The following is a 24,964-nucleotide window of genomic DNA, read 5'->3' as shown; positions in this document are numbered from 1 at the left end:
ATGAAGTATTCTTTAAAACACACATGTGCATGTGGGCATGCACCAATAAGTGAACTCTCAATGGAAAGACAGAAATAGATCTAAATAATCAAAATTTTGTGAAAAAAGGTAACTCGCAAATCAAGGTGATCTGGATTATTTTGTAAATAAAGTGGTGTTGAACCCACTGATTGAATATCTGAGGAAATTAAACAGTTAGCTCTACTTCTCACAGGCTACTTCAAAATTAACTTCAGATCTCTGAAATATTTCTACATTGAAAGAGTAAGAAAAAAAATCCCATGAAACTCTTGGGAAAAAAATAAAGAAGATCTTTTAGAATCTCAGAAGAAAGAAGACCATTGCAAAGATTAAAAAACCCAAATTGATAAATTTGAGTGCATAAAAAATGAAATATGCATGAAATAACTGCATCAAAAAAAGTTCAAAATATTAGGAGAAAATTGTGGTGAAGATATTTGCAAGTCATATTACAATTGGCTTATTTTCCTAGCATGTATGGAGTCCCTCCACAGCTCCTACAAATGATAAGAAAAAGACCAACATACTGGTGGGAAAAGGAGCAAATGTTCCTAGCAGAAAAGTTTAAAGAAAACAACAAAAAAAAGTGGCTTTGAAACATACGTTAGCATTCCAGGTTTTGTGCTAGGTGGTAGGTTCATGAATGACTACTACATTATTAATAATCATTCAATGAAGAAGTTTATCAGAGGACATCATGAATCGAGGTTAATTCAATAAGTCTCTGCACCATTAAAACATTTATCCTGGGATGGCTTTTTGTCTCTTCTATTGGACTGGCAAGGACAAAATGTCTGACAAGCAATGTATCAGAATGTGGAGAAACAAGTGCTCATACACTCTGCTGCTGGTACCATAAACTGGGCAACCCCTTCCCTAGGGGCGATGCCAATATAGAGCCTGGAAGGCGGGCACAGCCCACACAGAGAGTGAAGGGGAGGAGTGATACAAAGTGAGGGGGTGGTGGACACAGGAAGAGTGGCAGGGAAGCTGAGCTTGGCGGGAGGTGACAAAGGACAACAAAGGAAGTGAGTAATAAAGACTGTCCTGGAGTGACAAGTGGAGTATAAAAATAAAAAAACTACAAGAGCTGGGCATGATGGCTCATACCTGTAATCCCAGCACTTTGAGAGATCAAGGCAGGAGCACTGCTTGAGCCCAAGACTTCAAGACCAGCCTGGGTAACATAGCAAGACTCCATGTCTACATTTTTTTTTTTTTTAATTAGCCAGGTGTGGTGGTGCATGCCTGTGGTCCCAGTGACTCCAGAGACTGAGGTGGGAGGATCGCTTGAGCTCAGGAGTTCCAGGCTGCAGCGAGTTATGATTGCATCACTGCACTCCAGCCTGGGTGACAGACTGAGACCCTGCCTCTGGAAAACAAACAAATGAACAAATATATATTACAATGAATGGCAAAGAGAGCTATGAAAAATGGTGGGAAATGAAAAGAGAGGAGAGGAATGGTGAAGATGCTGGGAAGTGACAAATCTTATATTCTGGAACTCTCTTCCCCTAGGGAAGTTTTGAGTTCAGTCTTCAATGAATGATTGATTGATTATTAACAATGTAGTAGTCATTCATGAACCTACAACTGAGCACAAAACCTGGAATGCTAACATATGTTTCAAAACTGAAAACTCAATCCGAACCTTTCTTCAGGACACCACTCAAATGCCACATTATTAGTTTCTCTGGCCGTATCTCTTCTACCCACTTTCTGCCCTCCAATTGCCTCCCTCCTTTCCCTGCTTTCTCTGCTAACATGCTTATATTTGTTGGGCTATCTTGTTTGTTATTTTTCTGCCACTACCAAATGTAAGCTAGATAAGGGAAAAATTTTAGTCATTAAAGAAACATCCTCCACGTAGAAATTATCAATAAATATTTGCATATATTGGCCCCCGCCCCCTCAATCCACAGTTACTCGTGAAATCCTTAATTCCATTATGTTCTTTGCCTACTCTGGCATGATATTTATTATAAGAAATAATACTCTCCCCATGTTTGTAGTCAATAGAATGTCATAAGACATCAAAACAAGACAAAAAGATTACTGTATCTGGCCACAATGGTGTAGCATGGGCCAGATTTACACTCTCACCTAGAACATCGAACACTCGACAAAAATGGTAATTTTCAGAAATTGGATATCAGGGAGCACAGAAGAGTGATCTCTGGGAGAGGGAAACAAGGAACCAAGTAATTGCCTCAGATTCCCTTCAGAGAATTTCCAGACTGCAATGCAGGAAGGGGGAATTCCAGGGAAAATCAGCAGTCTCTGAGTTCCTGAGACAGAGTTAGGAGTCTACTGTGGCCAAGGTGGCTACATTTTCAGGACAGGAGACTACAGAGGAGAGAGCTGCACAGAGAGATCTTCAGGGTTCTGCAGAAAGTCCCTGTTAAGTCCTCACTGAATACTGCTGTTTATGCATGTGAGAAAATAGCCCAAGACTAGGGAACAACCACCTGAAAGGAGCAGGGGAAGCGATGTCTGGAATTTACACAGGGCTGGAAATACTTTGTATTCCTAAAGCCAGAGAGGAATACCCTGGTTATTCATGGGGAGACAAGTAGATAACTCAAGAAAGGTATTATATAAAATTCACTTTGCATATGGCTGCCTTTGTGCCACCTAACAAAACTTGCAAAAACTTTCCAATGGATTAAACTATTTCCAAATAACTGAGTAACAGAACAAAACTCAAGAATATTTGTAGAAATGCAGAGTTATCCAGCACCTAAAAAATTAAATTTCACAATATTTTGCATTGAAAAAAACAATTACCAGGCAGGCAAAGCAGAAAAGCATAACCTATTATCAGAACAATCAACCAGTATAAACAGACCCAGAAATGACACACATGGTAGAATTGGTAAAGAAGTATATTAAAACAGTTATTAAAATTGTATGAAATGTTCAAGAGAGTAAAGGAACACTTGACAAAACACAGATGTATTTTTAAAAAGACCCAAAAACATGTTTAGAAAAAAAATACATGTTTTGGGAGGAAGTAGGATAAAATAGTTGAAAAGAATCCTCTAGTGATCATCCCCTCCTCCCTACAGAAACACCAAATTGAACAACTATCCATGCAAGAAAGCCCGGTTCATAAGAACCGATGTGAAGTACCACTCTCATAGAAGAGTCTTTTGATGCTTCTTCCTAGTGGCCCTCTGGGTGCTACTTAGCTATTGCCTCAGAGAATGTGAAGAGCAACATTACCCAGAAGGATGTGCTTCATATGTCCAAATGACAGCCTGGGACAGGAGTGTTTCCTGCAGCCTGCATTATCATGGGCTGGACTTTTGGTACTGCAAGGGTGAACTTTCATTTGTCACATGACTTGTCTGCCCACACCACCCAGTGGGTGCAGGAGGCTCTTTGGGACCAAGTTAGGAAGGCCAGTAAGAAGGATAGGACCCATCTAGACACCTTTGCAGGGCCTGGGAGAGAGTTCAGCTGAGTCTGAAGTACTGATACAGTCGCTTCCCTCCTAGCACAGGTGTGTTAACTATCCCCCAGTGTCACATACTTGGACTGTTAACCACATGGCTGTGGCACACTGACATGGAAGACTGTGGAATCCTGGGATTCTTCAGGCCTTCTCTTCCTGCTGATAGGGTCACTGTCTGTCCAGAGTCCTAGACTTACATCAAGTATTACAAGAGAAAATTCCTCTTTCTGGAAATCAGTGGTATGTGGTGGGGAAGTATGAACTACAACTTCTTAGTACCCCCCACCATTCATGTACAGCGGCATGTGCAGATCCTCGGGAGAGGCATGGCCTGCAGAATCCAGAGACATGTTTGGATCGTGCTGTGCCCTATCTCAGGGCTGTGGCTTGTGCTACCTTTCACCTCCATTTTCCTAAGGAAGGCTTAAAGGGGAAATATTAACCATCATTCATTCTAGGTGAGAGTACCAGAGATGGCTAATGTGTAATGTGTGTTCCCAGTGCCCAGCACCATTCAGGGACCTTCTGGATGCTATTTCTAAAGAGAAACAGTCCCAGAAATGTGTCCTCTACTCCATCTTCCTTTGCTCACTGCTCTCCTGCCAACCTGTCCTGATCATTCCAAGCTCTTTCCGACTTCCCAGTCTTTCCCTCTGCCTGGGACACTGAGTCCAGATCTCTGCAGTGCCTCTCCCTCTCCTCTCCTCCCTTGCATCCTTCCCTGTTCTGCACCAATGTCACCTACTAGGAGAGTCTTTTTTTTTTTTCGGCCTTGCTGGTTCTAGGTTAAGTATTTCTCATCTTCTGGAATCTTTGTGCAGGGAATGTGGCACACTTACAAAAGTAGAGATCAGGACTTGGTTGGGTTTTCCAGGGTGGTGTGGAAGCAAAGAGGCTAAATAACAGTAATAGCTACATTTATTGAGCTCTGAGGGTAACTCGTTATGTAGCACCATTATGTAGCACTTCATTTAATCCCAATTTCCTCAGAGTTAGTTTCTATTATTCCTGCTTTACAGAAAAGGAACCCGAGATTTGGAAAACTTAAGTTACCTTCTCAGGGTCACACAACTCTTGGCAGAAACTCACACCCTGTACATTGATCCCTTGAGCCTATGTTCTTTTTTCTTCACCACCATTCCTCCTCAGTGGGCTGAAGAAGCCTGGGGTGACACCTGACAAAGATTTTCTTTGACCAAACTCTACACAGGCCCCTCTGAGCCTTCTTGAATATGCCTGTCAACTGTGGCCTATTAAGACTTGAACAACACTAATATTTTCTAATGACTCCTAAAGTGCCTTTCTGAAAAACTCAAGGCTGTCCAAAGAATTTCCTCCAGCCAACACCTGAAGATAAGGCCCGTCTCCCAGCCTCTGTGGGAGGATATGAGCCTAACTCTAAAGTGCCAGTACCAAACCCAGATAGACTGCACATAGACCAGCCCCCTCCCTTCCTAATTTTTCACTTTTCTGACTCCACTGAACCCCTCCTCACCACCCCCTATTTCTTCACCCTCCCTTTAACATATTCATTTACCTTTGTACAAATCAAAGCTGAGTTGACTTCATGCCAAATTCCTTTCCGCATTGCAATAGTTGTTATCAATTAGTCTGTTCTCACCACTGTCATTAATGTCCAGCTTTGTTCGTCTTTGACACACCTAGTGAGCTTTGCAAGGTAGGCAGGCCTCCCTCGGCAGGTAAGCGTGGTAATAAATGGGGTATGGGACACATTCTAGGCAGAAGGAGTGGCATGGCCAAAGGAAATGTTTTTTGTTCAATGAGGCAAGAGAGCCCGTATGGTTGCCAAAAGAAATCCCAGTCTTCTGAGATCTGTCCTAGGAGGGCAATATTTTGTGGTCTTTTACTAAATGTTCAAATGTAGCCTATATTCCTAAGATGTGTGACTCTGAGAGAGACTCAGATCACTAGCACAAAGATGATTACAGCCTTTACCTTACAGTATGTGGGAAGATTATTAAAAGCAGGAAAAACACGGCAACAAACTTCCATGCAAAGGCACTTTGTTGCTTGCTTTATAAATCTCTTAATTCTCACAACCACCTGGTAAGATGAGAAATATTTTTGTTTTGATGGAGACATCGGGAAATGAAGTGACTTCCCCAAGTTTATAGAGTAAGCAAGCGACAGTCCCAATAGGCTGAATTCACACCTAGAAATTTTTGTCCAGAGCTGAGAGCATTTAATTGTCTGAATGCAGCACACAAAGCAAACACAAGGCACAGTGGCTGCTGCTATTAACGGTATTGTATTATGATCATTATAGTTTTTCCCTATTTTTTTGATGCCAGAGTGCCTACCCTCAGCACCTCTCGGGCCATACGGCCTTGTCATTGTCTTGTATCTTGCATTAATTACTTCTGCATATAAAGCTTTTTTCCTCTAACACAATTGCAATTTGTTTAAAAACTGACTCCCCCTCAGCAGCAAAGAATTAAGCTCCCAGGAAGTACTCAGTGATATGTGCATTGGTTCTTTCTAGATGTTTACCAGCAACTGAGTTCTAATCACATTTGACTGGCCCAAGGCTAACAGAAAACGCTGACTTTCCAGGCATCGGTGACCTTCAGTGACAAGCTGTAACCTCCATTCAGGAAGAGTGAGGGCAGTGGCACCCAGCCCATGGGACTCTGTACTCAGAGATGATGCCAAAGACCTGTAGTCTTCTGGTCTCAGTGGGTAAACCCTCCCCTTTCCTCCATGTGGAAGCTTGATGCCTCCTTCACTCGGCCCATTTGCCAACTCTGTAGGGCATCCTCCTTCCTTCTCACAGACCTGCTGAATTCTCATCTCATCTCCTATCTGGTCTCTTTGTTTCTCCTCAGGTTATTTTGGGCAAGAAACATACCCTCAAAATGGCTCAGATACTAAAGGATTTGTTGGAAGGAAACGGGGGTGTTTTGTAAATGCTCTCCCCCAAAAATGTGAAACAGTAAACAGATAAGAGTGACAAGTGATTAGATGTGACATCTGAGACCAGAATAATGAAGCAACCAAGAGAAGACGATGATGATGAAATCAATAGCTATAGCTAATATTTATTGAATGCTATTGAGAGGCCAGGCATTCTTGTAAACATTGTGCATCAGTTAACTCATTTAATTTTCATAATAATGCTATGAAATAGGTTTATTACCATTTTACAGATGGAGAAACTACAGCATGTCACAGTGAAACAGTTTGTCCAAGGTCACAAAGCCAGTATACATGCAACTTGGATTTAAACCCAGGTAACAAGACCCCAAAGCTTAATGCTCTTCACACACACACACCTCGAAGCTCTTAAGGAGTATGGAGTGTTTCTTAAGTCCACAGAAGATGCTCAAGAAATGGTTAATAGGTATGACTGAGGAAACAGTATGTTGTCAGTGACACCATAACATTATTATTATATTCTAGACAAACAGTGTTAGTGTCCCCTAAGAACATGTGAAAAATGCAAATTCAAGTCAACTCATACAGAAACTCTAGGATTGAGGCTTAGCAATCTGTGCTTTCACAAGTCCTTCCAGTGATTTTTGACACACCACTAGAGCTCAGAACTACTAGATTCCTTTATCCCATCCCTGTGTAATACACGAGTAATGCTCGGTAAATTTTCTTGAAATGTATTTAATTAAGCCTACTGGATATGGATTCAATAATCCTCACCAAAATACTGCTACTCTTAGTATAAAGAGCAGGCCATTTTTCTCTAAGTTTGCTAGTCTCCCACTAAAGGCTATACTAAGGCTAATCTTAGTGAAAATTTTTTTTTTTGTCGGAAACAGTCACAGAGAAAGAGTTCATGATATACAAAATTATTTTATTAGATGCCAAACTTTTATAAACACCATTTTATTTCTTTTGCAGCTTTAATTTTTAACATTGTAACATTTACTGGCTCCTCTGGGTGACTAAATATCTTCACATGCCCACTAGCTAAAAAGAATTTCTAAGTAGAACTCAAATGAAACTGCAAGCTAGTGCTCTAAGAAATGCACACTTATGTTTATTTGCTCTCCTATAGAATCCTGTTTACAAATAGCATCACTGCAAAGATTTACATGGAATTTCTAAATCCTTCAGGTTGCTCTACCATTCATCTTCTGATGTCTGGCAAGATAAACACTCTTGGTGAACACTTTGCTGCATCTCTTAAACGAGATTTGTCTCCAGTTTATTTCCTATAGAATAAGGGATACACTTGGAACTGAACAATTCCTTCAATTTCTAAAGTTTCCACATTCATACAACTTTTCTCCTGTAGGAGTTTGTAGGAGATTCCTATTGCCTATAGTCTTTCCCATATTTGCTACATGTACACAGATTTTAACTGGTGTGAGTATACTTATGTCAATTAAGGGATTAATACTGACAAAGGCTTTCCCACATTTACTGACTTCATATGATTTCTCTACAGTATACACTCTAATAAAAACATCTGCATCATTGCTAAGTCTCCCATGTTCACCACCTTCATACAACTTTTCCCCAGTATAAATTTTTCTGACATTAAATAAGGGAGGATCTATGAATGAAGTTTACCATGATAAACACTGCTTCTCTTCTGTAAGATTTCTCACATGTATAGGGATTCATATGACCTAAAGGCTTTTCCACACTTACACACTATTGGGTTTCTCTCCATTATGTACTCTTTGATGGGCAGTAAGATTTGAGCCTTTGCTAAAAGCTTTCCCACACTCACTACACTTATATGGCTTTTCTCCAGTATGAATTCTCTGATGTACAGTAAGGTTTGAACTACAGCTGGAGGTCTTCCCACATTTAATACATTTGTAAAGTTTCTCTCCAGTATGAATTCTGTGATGTTGAAGCAGGGACGACCTATGACTAAAGGCTTTCCCACATATACTGTATTCATAGGGTTTCAATCTAATGTGATTTCTCAAATGCATATTCAATGATTCAAGCTGGTTGAAGGATTTCCTGCATTTCTAAACTTCAAAGGGTTTTTCTTCAGTATGAATACTCTGATGCTGAACAAGAAATGAGAAGCTACTAAAGACTTTGAGACATTTGTTGCATTCATATTTTTTCTTCATACTGTGAATTCTTTGATGTTGAGTAAGGTGTGAGCTACAGCAGAAAGCTTTCCCACATTCTCTACACTCATAAGGTTTCTCTCCAGTATGGCTTTTCTGATGGTGAATGAGAGATGAACTATGAATGAAGGCCTTTCCACATATACGACACTCATAGCGTTTTTCTTGCGTATGAATTCTTAGATGCTGAATGAGAAGGGACACACGACTAAAAGACTTTCCACAGTTCATACATTCATATGGTTTCTCTCCAGTGTGAGTGCTCTGATGGTTAGTAAGTGATGAGCCATGGCTAAAGGCCTTCCCACATTCAATACATTTGTAAGGTTTCTCTCCACTATGACTTATCTGATGTCGTGTAAGGGATGAGCCATGGCTAAAAGTCTTCCCACATTCACGACATTCATAGGGCTTCTCTCCTGTATGAATTCTCCAGTGGCGATTGAGGATTGACTGTTTGCCAAAGGCTTTCCCACATTCACTGCATGTATAGATTTTCTCTCTATTACAAGTCTGGGGAAGGGTAAGAGATTTGCTCTGGTTGACGGCTGCCCCACTTTTATTAGAATTTAAAAGTTTCTTTCCACCATTTATTCTCTCACTTTTTATAACTGACTTTTTTGATAAATTCTTCTTTAATATATCATATTTGTGTGAATTCCCTTCAGCAGAATTGTTTTGTGGTTCAGAAAGAGTAGACTTTGAATGAAAGGTGCTTCTAAATATGTCACATTCTGTATATTCCAAATTCTTATTAGAATTTGAAAATTCATAACTTTGTTTTACAACTTTTTCTGTTGTTACTGGTTGGGGTGAATCTTCATCATAAATATCCTTCTTTGTTGATAATTCCTTGTTTTCCCATCTTGATTCCCAATCTGAAATATATCAAGAAAGCAAAGCACTGCTTTTTCTTTCTTTTTTTTTTTTTTTTTTTTTTACTTCTTGAAAAGTAATTAGGAATTAGGAGAATTGGATAAGAAATGAAGCCCCCAGAAAACACATAGCTCTGACAACTCAAATATTTCAGTGACTTCTGAACAATGCTCAAATGGAGCAGAGAATACAAAGTTCACAGAAGCAGGAACAGAGTGTGATAAAGGAAATGGGTAAACTATACGAAATGGATAAAATAGTATGGAAAACAGGAAATTATCAGAAATAAGATGTGGAAGGCATTCAGGATTACAAATCATCATTTTGTGCCTATATTCATATGGGAAAGATTGCATTTTGTTTCATAGCCTTTTTCTCCAACCTTCCATTAATTTCAATTTGCTGCTGGATTATCAAGCTTAAAATACAGAATTGATACTACTACATTAAACAACTGCAGTAAAAACAAAGTAATCTAAATGCTCTTTATAGCTGACAAAGATTTAGGCTTTCTGAGGTTATGAAGAAACTGTGTGAATCATATTATTTCTCAAACATTAGAAAATATTATTCCTAGAAACATATTTATATGTCCCTTATTTCCTCTAATATGTTCATATTTCATCTACAAAGCTCAGCTTTAGAAAAGTGATTTTCCATCTAACTGACAGCTTTTCTTAGCTTAAAACTGTTAGTATATTTTTCTTAAGTAGAATTAAGAAAGAATAAATTGTCTTACTTTGTCATGAATATAGTAACAATTTGAATTATTATGATGGCAAAACCCTTAACCTTGACTAGGTGACATGAGTGATACAGATAATAATTTGAGAGGGAAGAAAAATTGTTTTGAAAATCTAAGCTAAATGTCCCTCAATTTTTCATTTCTATCTGAGATCTTTGAAGACAGTATCCCTAAAATGCCTCCACACTCACTATAAACATCTTTAACAAAATCTTCCTTTGTTTTGTTCACCATGACTCACCTGGAATCACACCTTTTGACAGTTTTTTCTCCACTGTCCAGGGCTCTTTTCCATCCTCCAATAACATGATCACATATGGCTTAGTTATGGAAAGACCTGCTTACAGGAAGAATATAGAATTGTTTAAGCTATGGTCCTCTATTATGAGAGGCCATCACAAGAGGGACCACAGGAATGGATGAAGGGTGTTCACTGGAATGGAAAGATAAGCTTCAGGCAGGGCACAACAGAGCTGCACATTTCCTTGGGAGCATGGTACAGAAATTCAGCCATTCCCTTAGGAGGATCTCCAGCAATTCAGGGTGGCAAAACAAAGGTGTCCCCTATTGGAGTGGATGGGGTGATATCCTTACCTACAGAGACCAGGTTCTCATAATTCTGGACCATCACATCCTTGTATAAGTCCCTCTGAGCAGAATCTAGGCATGCCCACTCTTCATGAGAGAAGTCTATAGCCACATCACTAAATGTCACCTGAAATAGCAAATATATTTAGGCTCAGCCATAGCCCAGGCCTCTTCTGTCACTGAAGAAGGGGTAAAATCAGCCGGCTTGTGGAAGAAATGGAACAAGATTCAGGAGTTGTGACAATGATTGGGAATGTGATGTCAGGTAAGTAATAATAGGACAGTTATGTAGTTGGAATTATCATACAATAAAGCGGACAGTTATGTGCTTAGAATTTTTATACAATGAGAATGAGAGACAAATATGAGAGCTTTGCTTCAGTAATTTTGTTAAAAGTTTAGAATTATATGAATTTTTAAAAATCAACATTTGACATTTGACAGCACAGAGTCAAGTATTTAGTTGTATCTTTTATAGCTGACATGCTAGCTAAGTAATTAAAAATAAGGCTAAAGCGATTGTCTCTCAAATGGGATACTCAGGAAGATTCACTAAATCTCACAAAAAATGGGTTCAGAAAAAAAAAGACATCTTAATATTAAAGACTGATAGACATATGGTTTGATTATGTTCCCCAAAAAAGCATGTATTGAACTTAATCACCATTCTAATAGTATTGAGAGGTTAGATCTTTAGGAGACGATTGGGCCTTGAGGACTCTGCCCTCATGAATAGATTAATGTCATCATCGGCGGAGAGGGTTCCTTATTTAAAAAAATGAGTTCCGGCCCCCTTTGCCTTTCTCTCTTCTCTTTGCCCATCCACCACAAAAGGACACAGCAAGAAGGCCCTTGCCAGATGCTTGCCCCTTGATCTTGGACTTCCTAGGCACCAAAACCATGAGAAGTCAATTTTCATTATTTATAAACTACTCAGTCTGGGGTATTTGTTACAGCAGCACAAATGGACTAAAACATACACATAATTGATTCATAAACAAAAAAGAAAAATATATTTGTGTATACTTAAACTTTGTACTGACAAACATTTAATAATTAAAATATGAGACTCCTGGGTGAAAAGACTGAAGGATGGTTTCATATCATAGATCAGGGGTCTAACACCCGGGCCACGGACTGGTACTGGTCTGTGGCCTTTAGGAACCGGGCAACACAGCAGGAAGTGAGTGGCAGGAAAGTGAGCATTACCACCCAAGCTCTGCCTGCTGTCAGATCAGCTATGGCATAGATTCTTATAGGAGCGCAATCCCTACTGTGAACTGCACATGCAAGGGATCGAACTTGCACGCTCCTTATGTGAATCTAACTAATGCCTGATGATCTGAGGTAGAATGGTTTCATCCCCAAACCACCACCTCCACCACCTCCCACTTCCGTGGAAAAATTGTCTTCCACGAAACTGGTCCCTGGTGTCAAAAAGGTTGAGGACTCCTGCCACAGACAGTCCTTAAATAGGACCTGGAAGGGGAAAAAAAAAGAGTAGATTTCAAGAAAATATTCTAAGGAAATGCTCACAGATGTGCTTAGAAATTCTTCTCAATAGTACTCATTTCACAGTATTATTTAAAATAGTAAAACTTTAGAAGCTTAAATATTCAGTAATAGCTTATTGGCTAGTCAAATTATAATATGTGCAAAAAGTACAGCCATTTAATACAGAGTTATTACTGTCTGTGATTTGTAAAACAGACTGCTCTACTGTGGTAATTTTTTAGCTCTGAGAGTTCATTCAGTATTGTATTACTTTATTTGGATATTTTGCATGCATGTTCACCAGTGACACGGATCTTTGGTTTTAAAGGCAGAATTTACTTTTTTCAGGTTTGGGGAAAATAATTAAAATTCGAATCTCCTTCCAATGGCAGAAAATCATCTCCACAAACGTAGAAAAAAAAAGAAAGCAGTTTTATTACTGAATAAGCTAAATCAGACCTTGATGCACTTCAAAAGCAATCCACTATTGAGATGAAAAGGACAGGAAGAAATCTCATCTTTTTATATAGGCAAGCAGATACAATCCAACACACGTTTTCCAAATAAATAACTTATCCTCAAGTAAGATTTGACAGTTCAATTTGCTACACAAAATTTCTTCTAAATTCACCTGTTAATTGGAGTTGCCACTGTGTTAATTGCCTATATCCCAAATAAAAATAACATTTCTCATATCTTTGACAAACCAGTCATTACAACTTAGAGCCAGGGATGCTTCTTTCTTCCCCTTCAGTTGCCTGGGCAGTTTGAGATGTTCACTCATCTCAGTTCCCAAAAGAACATAGGATATCTATCCTAGCACTTATTTAAATTTCCTATGCTTTCTTACTTTTCTACCAGTGCCACAATCTTCAATACAGGAGCCACTAGCCAACTTGGCTACAACATTTAAATTAATTAAAATGTAAAAATAAAATAATTAAGTAAAATTTAAAATTTATTTCCTCCATTGCTTAAGCCACAGTTCAAGTACTCAATAGTCATACAGGGCTGGTGGCTACCGTACTGACCAGTACACATGCAGAGCACTTCCACCACTGCAGACGTTCTCTTAGACAATACTGCACTAGATCATGAAGTCCTGTGTGTCAGTGTACACCAAAATCCATGTACAACTTTTCCTAACAGGTACTTCATAAGTGTTTAGAAGATGAACCAATGAATGGTTTTGGAATTAGTTCACTTTAGCTTTTACTTTTCTTTTCTTTTAAGAGGCAGGTTCTTGCTCTGTCACCAAGCTGGAGTGCAGTGACATAATCATTGCTCACTACAGGCTTACACCAGAGGGCTCAACAAATCTTCCCACCTCATCAGCCTCCCGAGTAGCTGGGACAACAGGCATGCACCACCACACCAGTTTTTCAATTCTAATTATCTAATTATTCCAGGAAAACAGACTTCACCCAAGATGTACATCTGCTACTTACATCCCCTTCTGTGCAAGCTTCACCTTCCATGCCATGATTCTACCCCACCAGTTCTTCATTACTCATCTTATTAACTCCACAATTACTTACTAAGCATCCATTTAGTGCCAGGTACCACTCTGGGTACTGAAGCTATAACAGTCAACAAAAAAGAAAAAACATTCCTCCCACCAGGAACAGACAATGAGCACGTGCATATACTGAACACACAGTACATCAGCTAGTGAGTGACACGCGCCATGGAAAATAACAAAGCAGTGATGGAGGAGTGGAAGCGCTAGGCGAGGGAAGGTGACTGCAATTGCAAATAGGCGTTCAGGGAAGCTGTTCTGAGAAAGTAACCACGGAAGAAACACAGGAGATAAGGATGCAAGCTTGTGCGTATGTGGGGGAAGAATATTCCACGTGGATGGCACAGCAACCGGTGACAGTGGCTGGAGCTCACAGGAATGAGGAGGCAGAGAAGGAAGGTGGGATCAGGGAGGTAATGGCCTAATTGTACAAACAGGTCATTGCAGAAGTGACTCAGAGCCACTGAAAAATTTTAGGTTGAGGAATGACAGGAATTTATATAGCAATAAGACGACGGTAACAGCTGTACTGAGAAGAGACTGATGAGGGTTAAGGGCAGATGCTGGGAATCCAGCTAGGAGGCTACTGCAATAATCCAGGTGGTTCGGACTGGGGTGGTAGTGGTGGTGGTGGTGATGGGCTAACTAATGGTCAGATGCTGTATACGGTGTATCGTTTAGATCCAACTAGAGGACCTGAATATGAGTTATAAGTCAAAAGGAAGAATCAAGGATGACTCCAAACATCTCTTCACTTGAGATCACATGGTACAGTTTTGACAACCATAAACCAAATAACCTTACATTCCAAAGTTGCATTGTGAATTACAGTTTAAAATTTTTGGCAATCTAGAAAGTCTTCTAGCGAAAACTGTAGAAAAGAGGAACACTGGGTGATGAGGACAATACCTTGGAGCTCTCCTGTGGGCTCAATCCTTCCTATAGTGAAAGGAACCATAGATCTAGTCCCTTAAATGGACTTGATTAGGTGGGAACAGGCAGGAGAAGCAAAGCAAACACACAGAGGCCTAATAAAGTGTTTCAGGAAGATTTGGGGACACACCAACTTACCTGAGACATTATTCGGCAATTTCCAATGGCCAACAGAGTCCCCTTTCCAGGTTCTTATCTTAGAGATGGGCAGTGTCCTGAGGGCACAGAAGGGCAGGAAAAAGCAGTCATGAAAAATCAGGCTTATCTTGCGGCACCTGTGACACACCATAATGGAAAGACACAATGGTAATCACTCTCCGGAGCGTCAATCTCTCCCTGGGAACGAACAGGGTGTTTCTCCGCAAGGGCTAACCATTTACCAAGTGCCACCTGCGGGGAAAATCAATTATTCTGTATATAAAAGACTCATAAAACAACGGTAACAACTTTATCAGCTCGTTCACTCTTCACCACATTGCAAGGTAGGCATTCACATTATTCCAGATTTTTTTTTTTTTTTTTTTTTTTGAGACGGAATCTCGTTCTGTCGCCCAGGCTGGAGTGCAATGGAGCGACCTCGGCTCACTGCAACCTCTGCCTCCCGGGTTCAAGCGATTCTCCTGCCTCAGCCTCTTGAATAGCTGGGATTATAGACAGGTGCCACCACGCCCAGCTAATTTTTTTTTTTTGTATTTTTAGTAGAGACAGGGTTTCACCATGTTGGTCAGGCTGGTGTAGTGGCTTACGCCTTTAATCCCAGCACTTCGGAAGGCGGAGGCGGGCGGATCACTTGAGGTCGAGTTCTAAACCAGATTTTTTAATGAAGACAAAACTGAAATTCTGAGATGCTGAACCCATTTGTTCAAGGTTGCACAACTGAAAGCGCCGGCTTCATGACGACATAACCCAAAAAAAACTGTGGCTGGCGTCTGCTCTGGCGCCCACTTCGCTCTTACAACAGTGCCAAGGGGTCGGCGCCGTCATCACCCCGCGTTTACACGGCTCAACAGGAAGGCCAGGAAATGCCCAAGACCCCGGCCGGGGTCAAACCGCGGCGCGGACCCGGGGCCTGAGCCCCGCCGCCGCCGGGACCCACACTTGCCGGAGTCCTCAGCAGGGCCTCGCCGTCCCGCAGGCGCCCCGAGCCCGCGTCTCCGCGGACCTGACGCGCCGCGTAGCTGGTGAGCGGGTAACGGCGGTCGGGAACGACACTGCCCCAAACCGTTCCTTAGCTTGGAAGCCGCCGCCAGGCCTGAGGCTATCGCGGGACTGACCCAGTGCACCGCCCACAGCGAACCACATTTCCCAGAATCCTCCGCCTGCGGGACAAATATCCCGGGAGCTGCGAACCGCCGGCACCGGAAGACCACACTTCCCAAGGGTCTCTGCGGCTGCGCGGACCTGGTGCCCCGCGGGCAAACCAGTCACGGCTTGGTAAGTAGCTAAACCGCCTGGGGCCGTCGACCCACAGTCGTCCTCTGGTGAACGACACACCTCGGAACCAAGGGACACCCTCTATTTATAAGGGCCATGGCGCCCGGACCAAGAAATTACATTTCCCAGAAAACTCTGCAGCCGTGCCAAGGTCTTCCGGGTCATTCCTGCGCTCACACAAACGTTTCCCTCCGAGACATGGGCAGCCCTTGCTGGTACCGCGCAAGTGCTCGCCTTTGCTAGCAAAGGGGCTCCTCTCATCCCCAAACCCTGCTGCTATGCTGTTCACCTTCAGAGGTCTTTTTGTTTTTTTGGCACTCATTTGCCCAAGACGATAGCTCACAAAACGCCCTGTGGCCCGACTGTCACGACTGTAGTTCGCCAACCAAGGGCATTTCCTGGAAATGCAAGGGGACACGTATCTGTGACACTAACGGCCATTCTGACGTGCGTTACGCCTCCTGGAAGGACTTGGAAATACTGAACTTGAGTGAGCACTGGGAGGATGGAGACCCTCATCCTGGGAGGAGTCACTCCTCCCGCAGCCATCAGAGCCTGACGCCCCCTCTCCCTAGAAGTGCTTCTTAGGCTTTGACCTTTCCCGGTCCACCCAAAAGTGCAATGGACCTCTCTGTATGCAAGCCAGAGCAGTCTACTGTTTGTGTATATTTGGGTTGTTTACTTTCTTTTTAACACTTAAATGTTAATTGACTTCACTCATTTTTAAAATTATAAATAGTGTGGCTATAGACTTTTTTGTACTTAGTAAGTACTGACCTGCATGATCTTCGTGAAGCAGTGCTTCTGTTACCAGAAAGGAGTCCCGATCCAGACTCCAAGAGAGAGTTCTTAGAGCTCACGCAAGAAAAAATCTGTGGGAGACCACAGTGCAAAGCCAAAACAAGTGTATTAAGAAAGTAAAGAAATAATGGGTACTCCACTGTTAGAGCAGCAGCTTGGGCTGCTGGACTAGGGATACTTGTAGTTATTGCTTGATGATATGCTAAACAAGGGGTGGATTATTCATGAGTTTTCCAGGAAAGAGGTGGGCAATTTCAATTTCCTGGAGCTAAGGGCTTCCCAGCTTTTTGAACCATACAGGGTAACTTCTGAACCTTACCATGGCATTTGTAAATTGTCATGGCACTGATGAGAGTGTCTCTTAGCGTGCTAATGCATATAATTAGCATATAACCGAGAGGTGAAGCCAGCTGGGCTTCTGGATGGAGTGGGGCCTTGGAGAACTTTTCTGTATAGCTGAAGGATTGTAAATGCACCAATCAGCACTCTGTGTCTAGCTAAAGGTTTGTAAACACACTAATCAGCACTCTGTAAAAACACACCAATCAGCGCTCTGTGTCTAGCTAAAGGTTTGTAAATGCACCAATCAGCACTCTGTAAAAACGGACCAAACAGCACTTTGTAAAATAGACCAATCAGCGCTCCGTAAAATGGACCAATCAGCAGGATGTGGGCGGGGCCAAATAAGCAAATAAAAGCTGGCCACCCAAACAACCAGCGGCAACCGTGCTGGGGTCACTTTCCACGGTGTGGAATATTTGTTCTTTCACTCTTTGAGTCTGTACTACCTTTATGAGCTGCAACACTCACCCTGAAGGTCTGCAGCTTCACTCTTGAAGCCAGTGAGACCACAAACCCACTGGGAGGAACGAACAACTCCAGACACGCTGCCTTTATGAGCCATAACACTCACTGTGAAGGTCTGCAGCTTCACTCCTGAAGCCAGCGAAACCATGAACCCACCGGGAGGAACAAACAACTCCAGCACGACTCCGGACGCACCGCCTTTATGAGCTGTAACGCTCACCGCGAAGGTCTGCAGCTTCACTCCTGAAGCCAGCGAGACCAGGAACCCACCAGGAGGAACCAATTCCGGACACATAACAAGCAGTGACAACACCAAAGGTCAGTCTCCTCGCCATCTTGATTTTGGTGGGTTTTGGCCAGCTTCTTTACTGCAACCTGTTTAACCAACAAGGCCTTTATGACCTGACCTGTAGCTTGTGCCGACTTCTAATGTTGTCCTGTGACTTAGAATGCCTTAAGTGTCTGGGAAGTAGGTCTCAGCCTTATTTTACCCAGGCCCTATTCAAGATGGAGTCGCTCTGGTTTAAACACCTCTGACACTTCTACCTTGGTGTATCCTGTGGGTATGGTGGTGAATTCCTATAGCAGCCACAGTTTTAAAAAACACTGGCATCAGCTGGCTTCCTCTCAAAGCTTAGAGTATGTAATAAGGAAAGTCTGGATTGTGCAAAGTATGTTCCCATCTGTGATTTTACTGTACAATGATGAATTGTTTTCCAAAGTTGTACCAATTTTCACTCCTACCAGAGTTTATGGTTATTTTGCTTGCCAACTCTTACTGCCAACACTCTTTGTGAGACTTTAAAAGTTTAATAATCTACTAGGTGTGAAATAGTAACTCACTGTGGCTTAAAGTTGCATTTTTTAATTGTTAATGAGATTGAGAATCTTTTTGAATGTCTGTTGGTCTTAGTATTCCCTTCTCTGAGAATTGCAGGTCTTTTGGTCAATGTTCTTTTGGAATGATGACCTTTTTAATATTAAAATGCAAGAGACATAGGAAGAAATGAGGTTTGAGATAGTGAGATAGTGCAGTGACTAGGTTATTAAGATCGTTTCCCACTTAGAATCCTGGGCTTTCAACTGAAATAGTAACTGAATGTGTTTTCTGGAGTTTGGCATAATGTTTCTGGTTATGAAATTCTTAAATTCTTTCCTGCTTGGGATTTGCTGAACAACTTGAATCTGTGACGTGTCATCTCTGGTGCTCAGCAAACTCTTCCTCTCTCATATATTGCCTCTTCACCATTGTTTCTCTGCTTTGAGAACCCTAATTCGTTATGAGGCAGGTGTTACCACTCTATCCTCCAGGTGTCTTAAATTCTCTGTAATTTTTGTCCTTCAATCTCTGTGTTGCGTTCTGGATAATTTATTCCGATCTATTGCCCATTATAATTGTCTCTCCAGGACATTTTAATTTCAATTTTTCAATTTTTTTAACATGGTTGGTATAGTTGCTTCATAATATGTATCTGATAATAACAATAACTGAAGATTTTATGGGCCCCTTTGGGTGTTTATTTCCAAATTCTTCAATCAGTTTGCTTTGCTTCCTTTTTTGTTATCTTTGTCCTTGAAAAGAGATTTCCTGTAGCTTTCCCATATCCTTAGATGAAAGTGCCTTTCTCTTCTAGAGATTATATAATTTTTTTTTCAGACAAGACCAGGATCCCTATCACTCTGGAACCACTTTAAACAACACTTAAGACATAAAGTCCCTGCCCAGTCCATCCAGAAAAGCTTACATAGGGATTCTTCATTGTTTCTGCTTTTCCTCATGATCTCACTGGAAGAATTATGGTGGCTTCCCATTATGAGTCCTCAGATATTTGGAATATGAGTTAAGTTCATGAATGGAGAGAGGGCCAACATTAAAGGACTAGATGTGACTCAGGGCATAGGCGAGAAGAACTTTAAATGGAGGGCTAGTCCTTTTGTTTCAATAGCTATGTCTGGCCATCTCGTAAAAAGCATTCCTGTGAAGTTAAACCCCTAACTTGAGAATGCCCCATCGTTAAGGAAGCAGGAGTATAGGAGAGCCAGAGGATGCCATTTTAAGTATAGTTCCATTTTGAGACTAGCAAAGTACATTCCTTGTCGGTCATGGCCCCTAGTCATGGGGTGTTTATAGTTGAGGAAACAGCCTAAAGAAACCTACAAGGACACTCCTACAACAGTGCAGAGTCCAGATGTCCCAATACCCGTAACAATATATGCTTTGAAGATAATAGCTATGTTTTGATGTACTTACACACTGGAATGTCCAGGTTAGTTTAAGTGAATACTGTAATAAATTTTTTTATTCTGCCTGCTCACCCACACATAGACCCAGCTTAGCTTAGTTTTTTCATAGATAAGACCCCTATATAAGAAAAACTTAAAGCCAGTGCATTCCTCCTCTTGTTTTCTGAGGGCCTCCTGCTCACTAATGGTGTAGCTTCTAATAAACTTGATTCTTTCACTGCACTCTGCGACACATCTTAAATTCCTTCCTGAACAAGATCCAAGAACCCTCTTGGGGTCTGGATCGAGACCCCTTTTCCAGTGACACCCTGACTTGCGTTGTTAGCAGAAAGGTTAGAGGCACTGGAATAGAGAATGAGGAGCAGAAATCAGGAGTGTGAGGTAGAGAGAATCATAGGCATAAGCAAGTCTGACTTAAACAAATATGCCAGACACTTGAGAAAGAAAATGAGGCAGAGAGAGACAGCAACAAGGAGAAACTAGAACACATTACATGCAATTCTCAACCCACTGCCTTCCACTAGCTCTTAGCTGCCTTCTGTCCCTTTCCTATTTAAACTAATGAAATGTTTACAATCAGTAATTTTTGCTGTTGGGATTTATCTGGTCAAGGGCACATTTTAGAATATAAACTTTGGAGAAGAAAAGCCAGTTTATGCCGATGCAGAAGCTGTTTAAGATTCAGGGTGTGCTATGATGTGAATGTCTGTCCCCCGCCCCCGCCACGGAATTCATATGCTGAAACCGAATCCCCAATGTGACAATATTAAGAGGTGAGGCCTTTGAGGAAATGTTAAGTCATGAGGCTGGAGTTCTTATGAATGGATTGATGTCCTTATAAAAGAGGCCCAAGCTTGTTTGCCCCTTTTGCCATGTGAGGTTATGGAAGAAGGTGTCGTGTATGAAGGGAGACAAAGTTTCAGGTTTGTGTTTTGGTGGAAGTTTAGGTTCAAATGAGTCCCATATTGATGATTAGATTTCAACATAGGAATTTTGGGGGGATACAGATATTCAGACCACAGCAAAAGCCATTGGTAGACACATCGGCCCTTGGGACTATGAGGGATTTTAGATTTTAATGAGCTCATTATAAATCCCACTAATTTATCTTGACAAAGGATAAAGATGGATACCCAGGAATCTCCACAGATAAGACTAGAGCTATGCTAGGCCACTATCTTATTACACGACAGCACAACATACAAAATAAATTGTAGATGCTGCTAAATTTATAGATTAAATGCCTATAGATAGAACTATCTCAAATCAATGACAGATTCAACCTTAAAAACTTGAAAAAAGACAATTGAAACTCAAAACAAGAAGGAAATAGTAAAGATCAGAGAGAAATTGATGATACGGAAAACAGAATAGCAATAGAGAAAAACCAGTAAAACCAATACAGATTTTTTGAGATCAATAAAAGGGATCCACCTCTGTGGATCTAGCAAGAAAAAAATGTGAGAAAAAACAAATTACCAATTAGGTACAGATGAGGTGACATCACTAGATACTACATATTTTATTTATTCATTTATTCATTTAATTAATTTTTACACCCCACATGGAGTGCATTGGCCCCATCATGGCTCACTGAAGTCTTGAACTCCTGGGCTCAAGCAATTCACTTGCTTCAGCCTCCAAGGTAGTTTGGAATACAGGAGTGTGCCACAACCAGCTTTTACAGATTCTAAAACAGTAATAAGGAATTTTATGAATAATCTTCCAATACATTTCACAGTTGCCAGTTTGAAAATAAACACATAAAATTGAACAAATAAATTAGACAACATAAATATTAATGGAGAAAATCCCATGGAATCTGTGAACAAAAATCTGGAATAAATGAATTTATAAAATTTACAGGGTAAATAATAATTTTTTTAAAAAATTATACTTCTATATATAATGATCAATTTGAAACTGAAATTTAAAAGCACTTTTTACAAGAGCATACAACATATACTTGAGACACTTAAGATGTGCAAGATATATACACTGAAAACTACAAAAGATTGCTGAGGAAAATTAAAGATCTAAATAAAAGGAGAGATACACAATGTTTATGGATTAGAACACTCAGTATTGTTAATGTGCTAATTCTTCTCAGATTGATAAACATATATTCAATGCAATCCAATCAAAATCCCACAATGCTTTTATTAGAAAATAACAAGTGAATTCTAAAATTCATATGAAAATACAAAGCACTTAGAATAGCAAAAAAAAAGAAAAAGATGCATAAAGTTAAACGATTACATTGCCTGATTTAAAGACATATTATAAAGTTAATTAAAACTTTAAAATGTTAGCAAAAATATAGATTAAGAAAGTCCAGAAATAGACCAACACATAGAAGATCAAATGATGTTTTAGAAAGATGCAAAGGCAATTCACTGAAGATCATGTTTTCAACAAGTGTTGTTGGAACAACTGGACATCCATATTAAAACAAAAACCAGGCCAGGTGCAGTGGCTCACGCCCTTAATCCCAGCACTTTGGGAGGCCAAGGTGGGTATATCATGAGGTCAGGAGTTCAAGACCAGCCTGGCCAAAATGGTAAAGCCCCATCTCTACTAAAAATACAAAACTTAGCCAGGCGTGGTGGCACGTGCCTGTAATCCCAACTACTTGGGAGGCTGAGGCAGAGAATTGCTTGAACCCGGGAGGTGGAGGTTGAAGTGAGCCGAGATTGCACTACTGCACTCCAGCCTGGGTGACAGAGAAAGACTCCGTCTCAAAACAAACAAACAAACCACAAAGTTCTGATCCCAAACTTCACACGGTATACAATATTCAAGAACTAACTCAACATGGATTATAAACCTGAATATATGAAACCTTCATTAAGTAACATGAGAGAACTTTTAAAATCTTGGCAAATACTTCTGAAATATACACCAAAAACATGTTCAATCAAAGAAAAAAATAACACATTCAGCTTTGTCAACAGTAAAGATTTCTGCTATGGGACAGGCTCTTTTAAGATGAAGGAAGAAAAGAGCCATAGGCTAGAAGACTATACTGGCAAACCACATATCTGAAGAAGGACTTATATTCATTATTTATTAAGAACTCTCAAAACTCAATAATAAAACAAAGAAAAAAGTTTAAATGGGCAAAAGATTTGAATAGACACCTAACCAAAGAAGATAGAGGGATGGCAGTAGTACACATAAAAATTGTAAACATTAGTCATTAGGGAGATACAAAGTAAAATCGCAGAGAAATACCACTACACACCAAACGGGAATAGTGAAAATTAAAGACTGACCATACCAAGTGTTGGTGTGGATATGGAGTACCTGAAATCCTCATAACACTGTGGTGAGAATGTAATGTAGTATAACCACTTTGGAACACAGTCAGTTTGTAAAAAGGTAAACATCCACTTACTCTGTGACTTGGTGTAATTATGCTTTTTATTTTCTCTATTTTATGATGACATCTTTTAAAGTTTGCTGGCTCTGGAGAGACTGTCCTCTCAGGATTAGTCTTAGAGATGGCAAAACGCTCGACCTGGAGCACCTCTCTCATACACAACCAACTGGCACTGAATCTACAGCCCCAATTACCTCTTTATCCAACTCTCACACCCCACACCAATATCTCCCCTGCACTGAAGCACCCCCCCACCAGGTACCAGGTAACCAGAGACCAACGCTATAGGCCAAAGCCTGCCGGAGTTATTCAAACTAGCTAATCATAAGCTGTTTACTCTGCCCTGCCTGGCTTTTCCCATGGGAACCCCAATAAAGGCTGTGGCCTATGCTTTCCCCTTGCTCCTGCCTCCTGATCAACACTGATGCTCTCCATGTGGCCCTGTGTGGCATGGTGTGCCCCTGGGAAATGTAAATAATGTTTTCCATCGCATTGGCCTCTCTGTGTGGTCACTCAGTCACTGCCATAAATTAGAATCCCACAGGTGGAAATGAGACACACCTCTTCGTGTGTGTGTGTGTGTGTGTGTGTGTAAGTGGGGGCAGGGCAGGTCTGCAGAGAGACCCACGGCCCTGGGCCATGCCTTTGGGGTGACAGTGTATCAGGAACTAAGCTCAGCATGCAGTGGGATGGGTTGGGTGTTGCTGTGACATCCTGTGTCCTCCCTGGAGCACCATGGGATTGGGAACAGGCTGAGCACTATGGTGCCAGCCCGCAGGTCCATGTGTGCGTGTGCACCCAGGAGGCCCTGAGGCATGACTGTGTGTCTTGGCAAACGTGTATCTGCACTTGGCACGCCCTAGCACAGAATCTGCCACCGAGTGCTGGTTCAACAAACATTTGATAAGTGAGTTTGTTTGTCTGAATGGGTAGCAGATTAGGTGCAGCTTTCGTGAAAATTAGTAAATTGTAATTTAGATTCAAGGGACATTACCTGGAATAAAACACAACCTAAAGGAAGTGAGATATAGAAAGTGCTTTAGGAACACATGTTACACAGTGAAGAGATGCTACTATGTCCAGAATTGGTGGGTTCTTGGTCTCACTGACTTCAAGAATGAAGCTGTGGACCCTCGCGGTGAGTGTTACAGTTCTTAAGGCAGCGCATCTGGAGTTGTTCGTTCCTCCTGGTGGGTTCGTGGTCTCACTGGCTTCAGGAGTGAAGCTGCAGACTTTCATGGTGAGTGTTACAGCTCATAAAGGCAGTGTGGACCCAAAGAGTGAGCAGTAGCAAGATTTATTGCAAAGAGCAAAAGAACAAAGCTTCCACAGTGTGGAAGGGGACCCGAGCGGGTTACCACTGCTGGCTTGGGCAGCCTGCTTTTATTCTCTTATCTGGCCCCACCCACATCCTGGTGATTGGTCCATTTTACAGAGAGACGATTGGTCTTTTCCACAGGGTGCTGATTGGTGTGTTTACGGTCCCTGAGCTAGACACAGAGGTTCTCCACGTCCCCACTAGATTAGCTAGATACAGAGTGTGGACACAAAGGTTCTCCAAGTCCCCACCAGAGTAGCTAGATACAGAGTGTCG

General features: G+C 41.2%; 1 protein-coding gene across 12 annotated transcripts; it reads right to left on the bottom strand.

The window, feature by feature from the left end:
* Positions 1-7,283: 7,283 nt before the first annotated feature.
* ZNF302 (zinc finger protein 302) lies at positions 7,284-21,552 on the bottom strand. Of its 12 annotated transcripts, none has more exons than XM_055236354.2 (5): positions 15,977-21,552; positions 14,841-14,917; positions 10,763-10,883; positions 10,410-10,508; positions 7,284-9,425 (listed from the first exon to the last, which is right to left on the bottom strand). In XM_055236354.2, the coding sequence occupies exons 2-5, from the start codon at positions 14,847-14,849 to the stop codon at positions 8,440-8,442; spliced, it is 1,215 nt and encodes a 404-aa protein (XP_055092329.1). In that variant the 5' UTR covers positions 14,850-14,917; positions 15,977-21,552; the 3' UTR covers positions 7,284-8,439. The 12 variants fall into 12 exon arrangements, with proteins under 12 accessions (XP_055092329.1, XP_063470173.1, XP_063470172.1 ...); XM_063614103.1 differs by having other exon boundaries at positions 10,410-10,505; XM_063614102.1 differs by having other exon boundaries at positions 14,841-14,977; positions 15,977-16,055.
* Between the last annotated feature and the right edge of the window lie 3,412 nt (positions 21,553-24,964).

This window comes from Symphalangus syndactylus, chromosome 13 (assembly GCF_028878055.3).
Source record: "Symphalangus syndactylus isolate Jambi chromosome 13, NHGRI_mSymSyn1-v2.1_pri, whole genome shotgun sequence".
Lineage (NCBI taxonomy): Eukaryota > Metazoa > Chordata > Mammalia > Primates > Hylobatidae > Symphalangus > Symphalangus syndactylus.
The sequence above is the reverse complement of the archived record's forward strand: the minus strand, read 5'-3'. Positions and strand labels throughout refer to the sequence as shown.

Bases quoted from the DNA above. Each gene is read 5' to 3' on its own strand.
- ZNF302 (XM_055236354.2), bottom strand. The intron at 10,509-10,762 runs GTAAGGATATCA...TCTTCCTGTAAG, and splicing joins TGAGAACCTGGTCTCTGTAG to CAGGTCTTTCCATAACTAAG. The intron at 9,426-10,409 runs GTGAGTCATGGT...GATATATTTCAG, and splicing joins GTCAAAAGGTGTGATTCCAG to ATTGGGAATCAAGATGGGAA.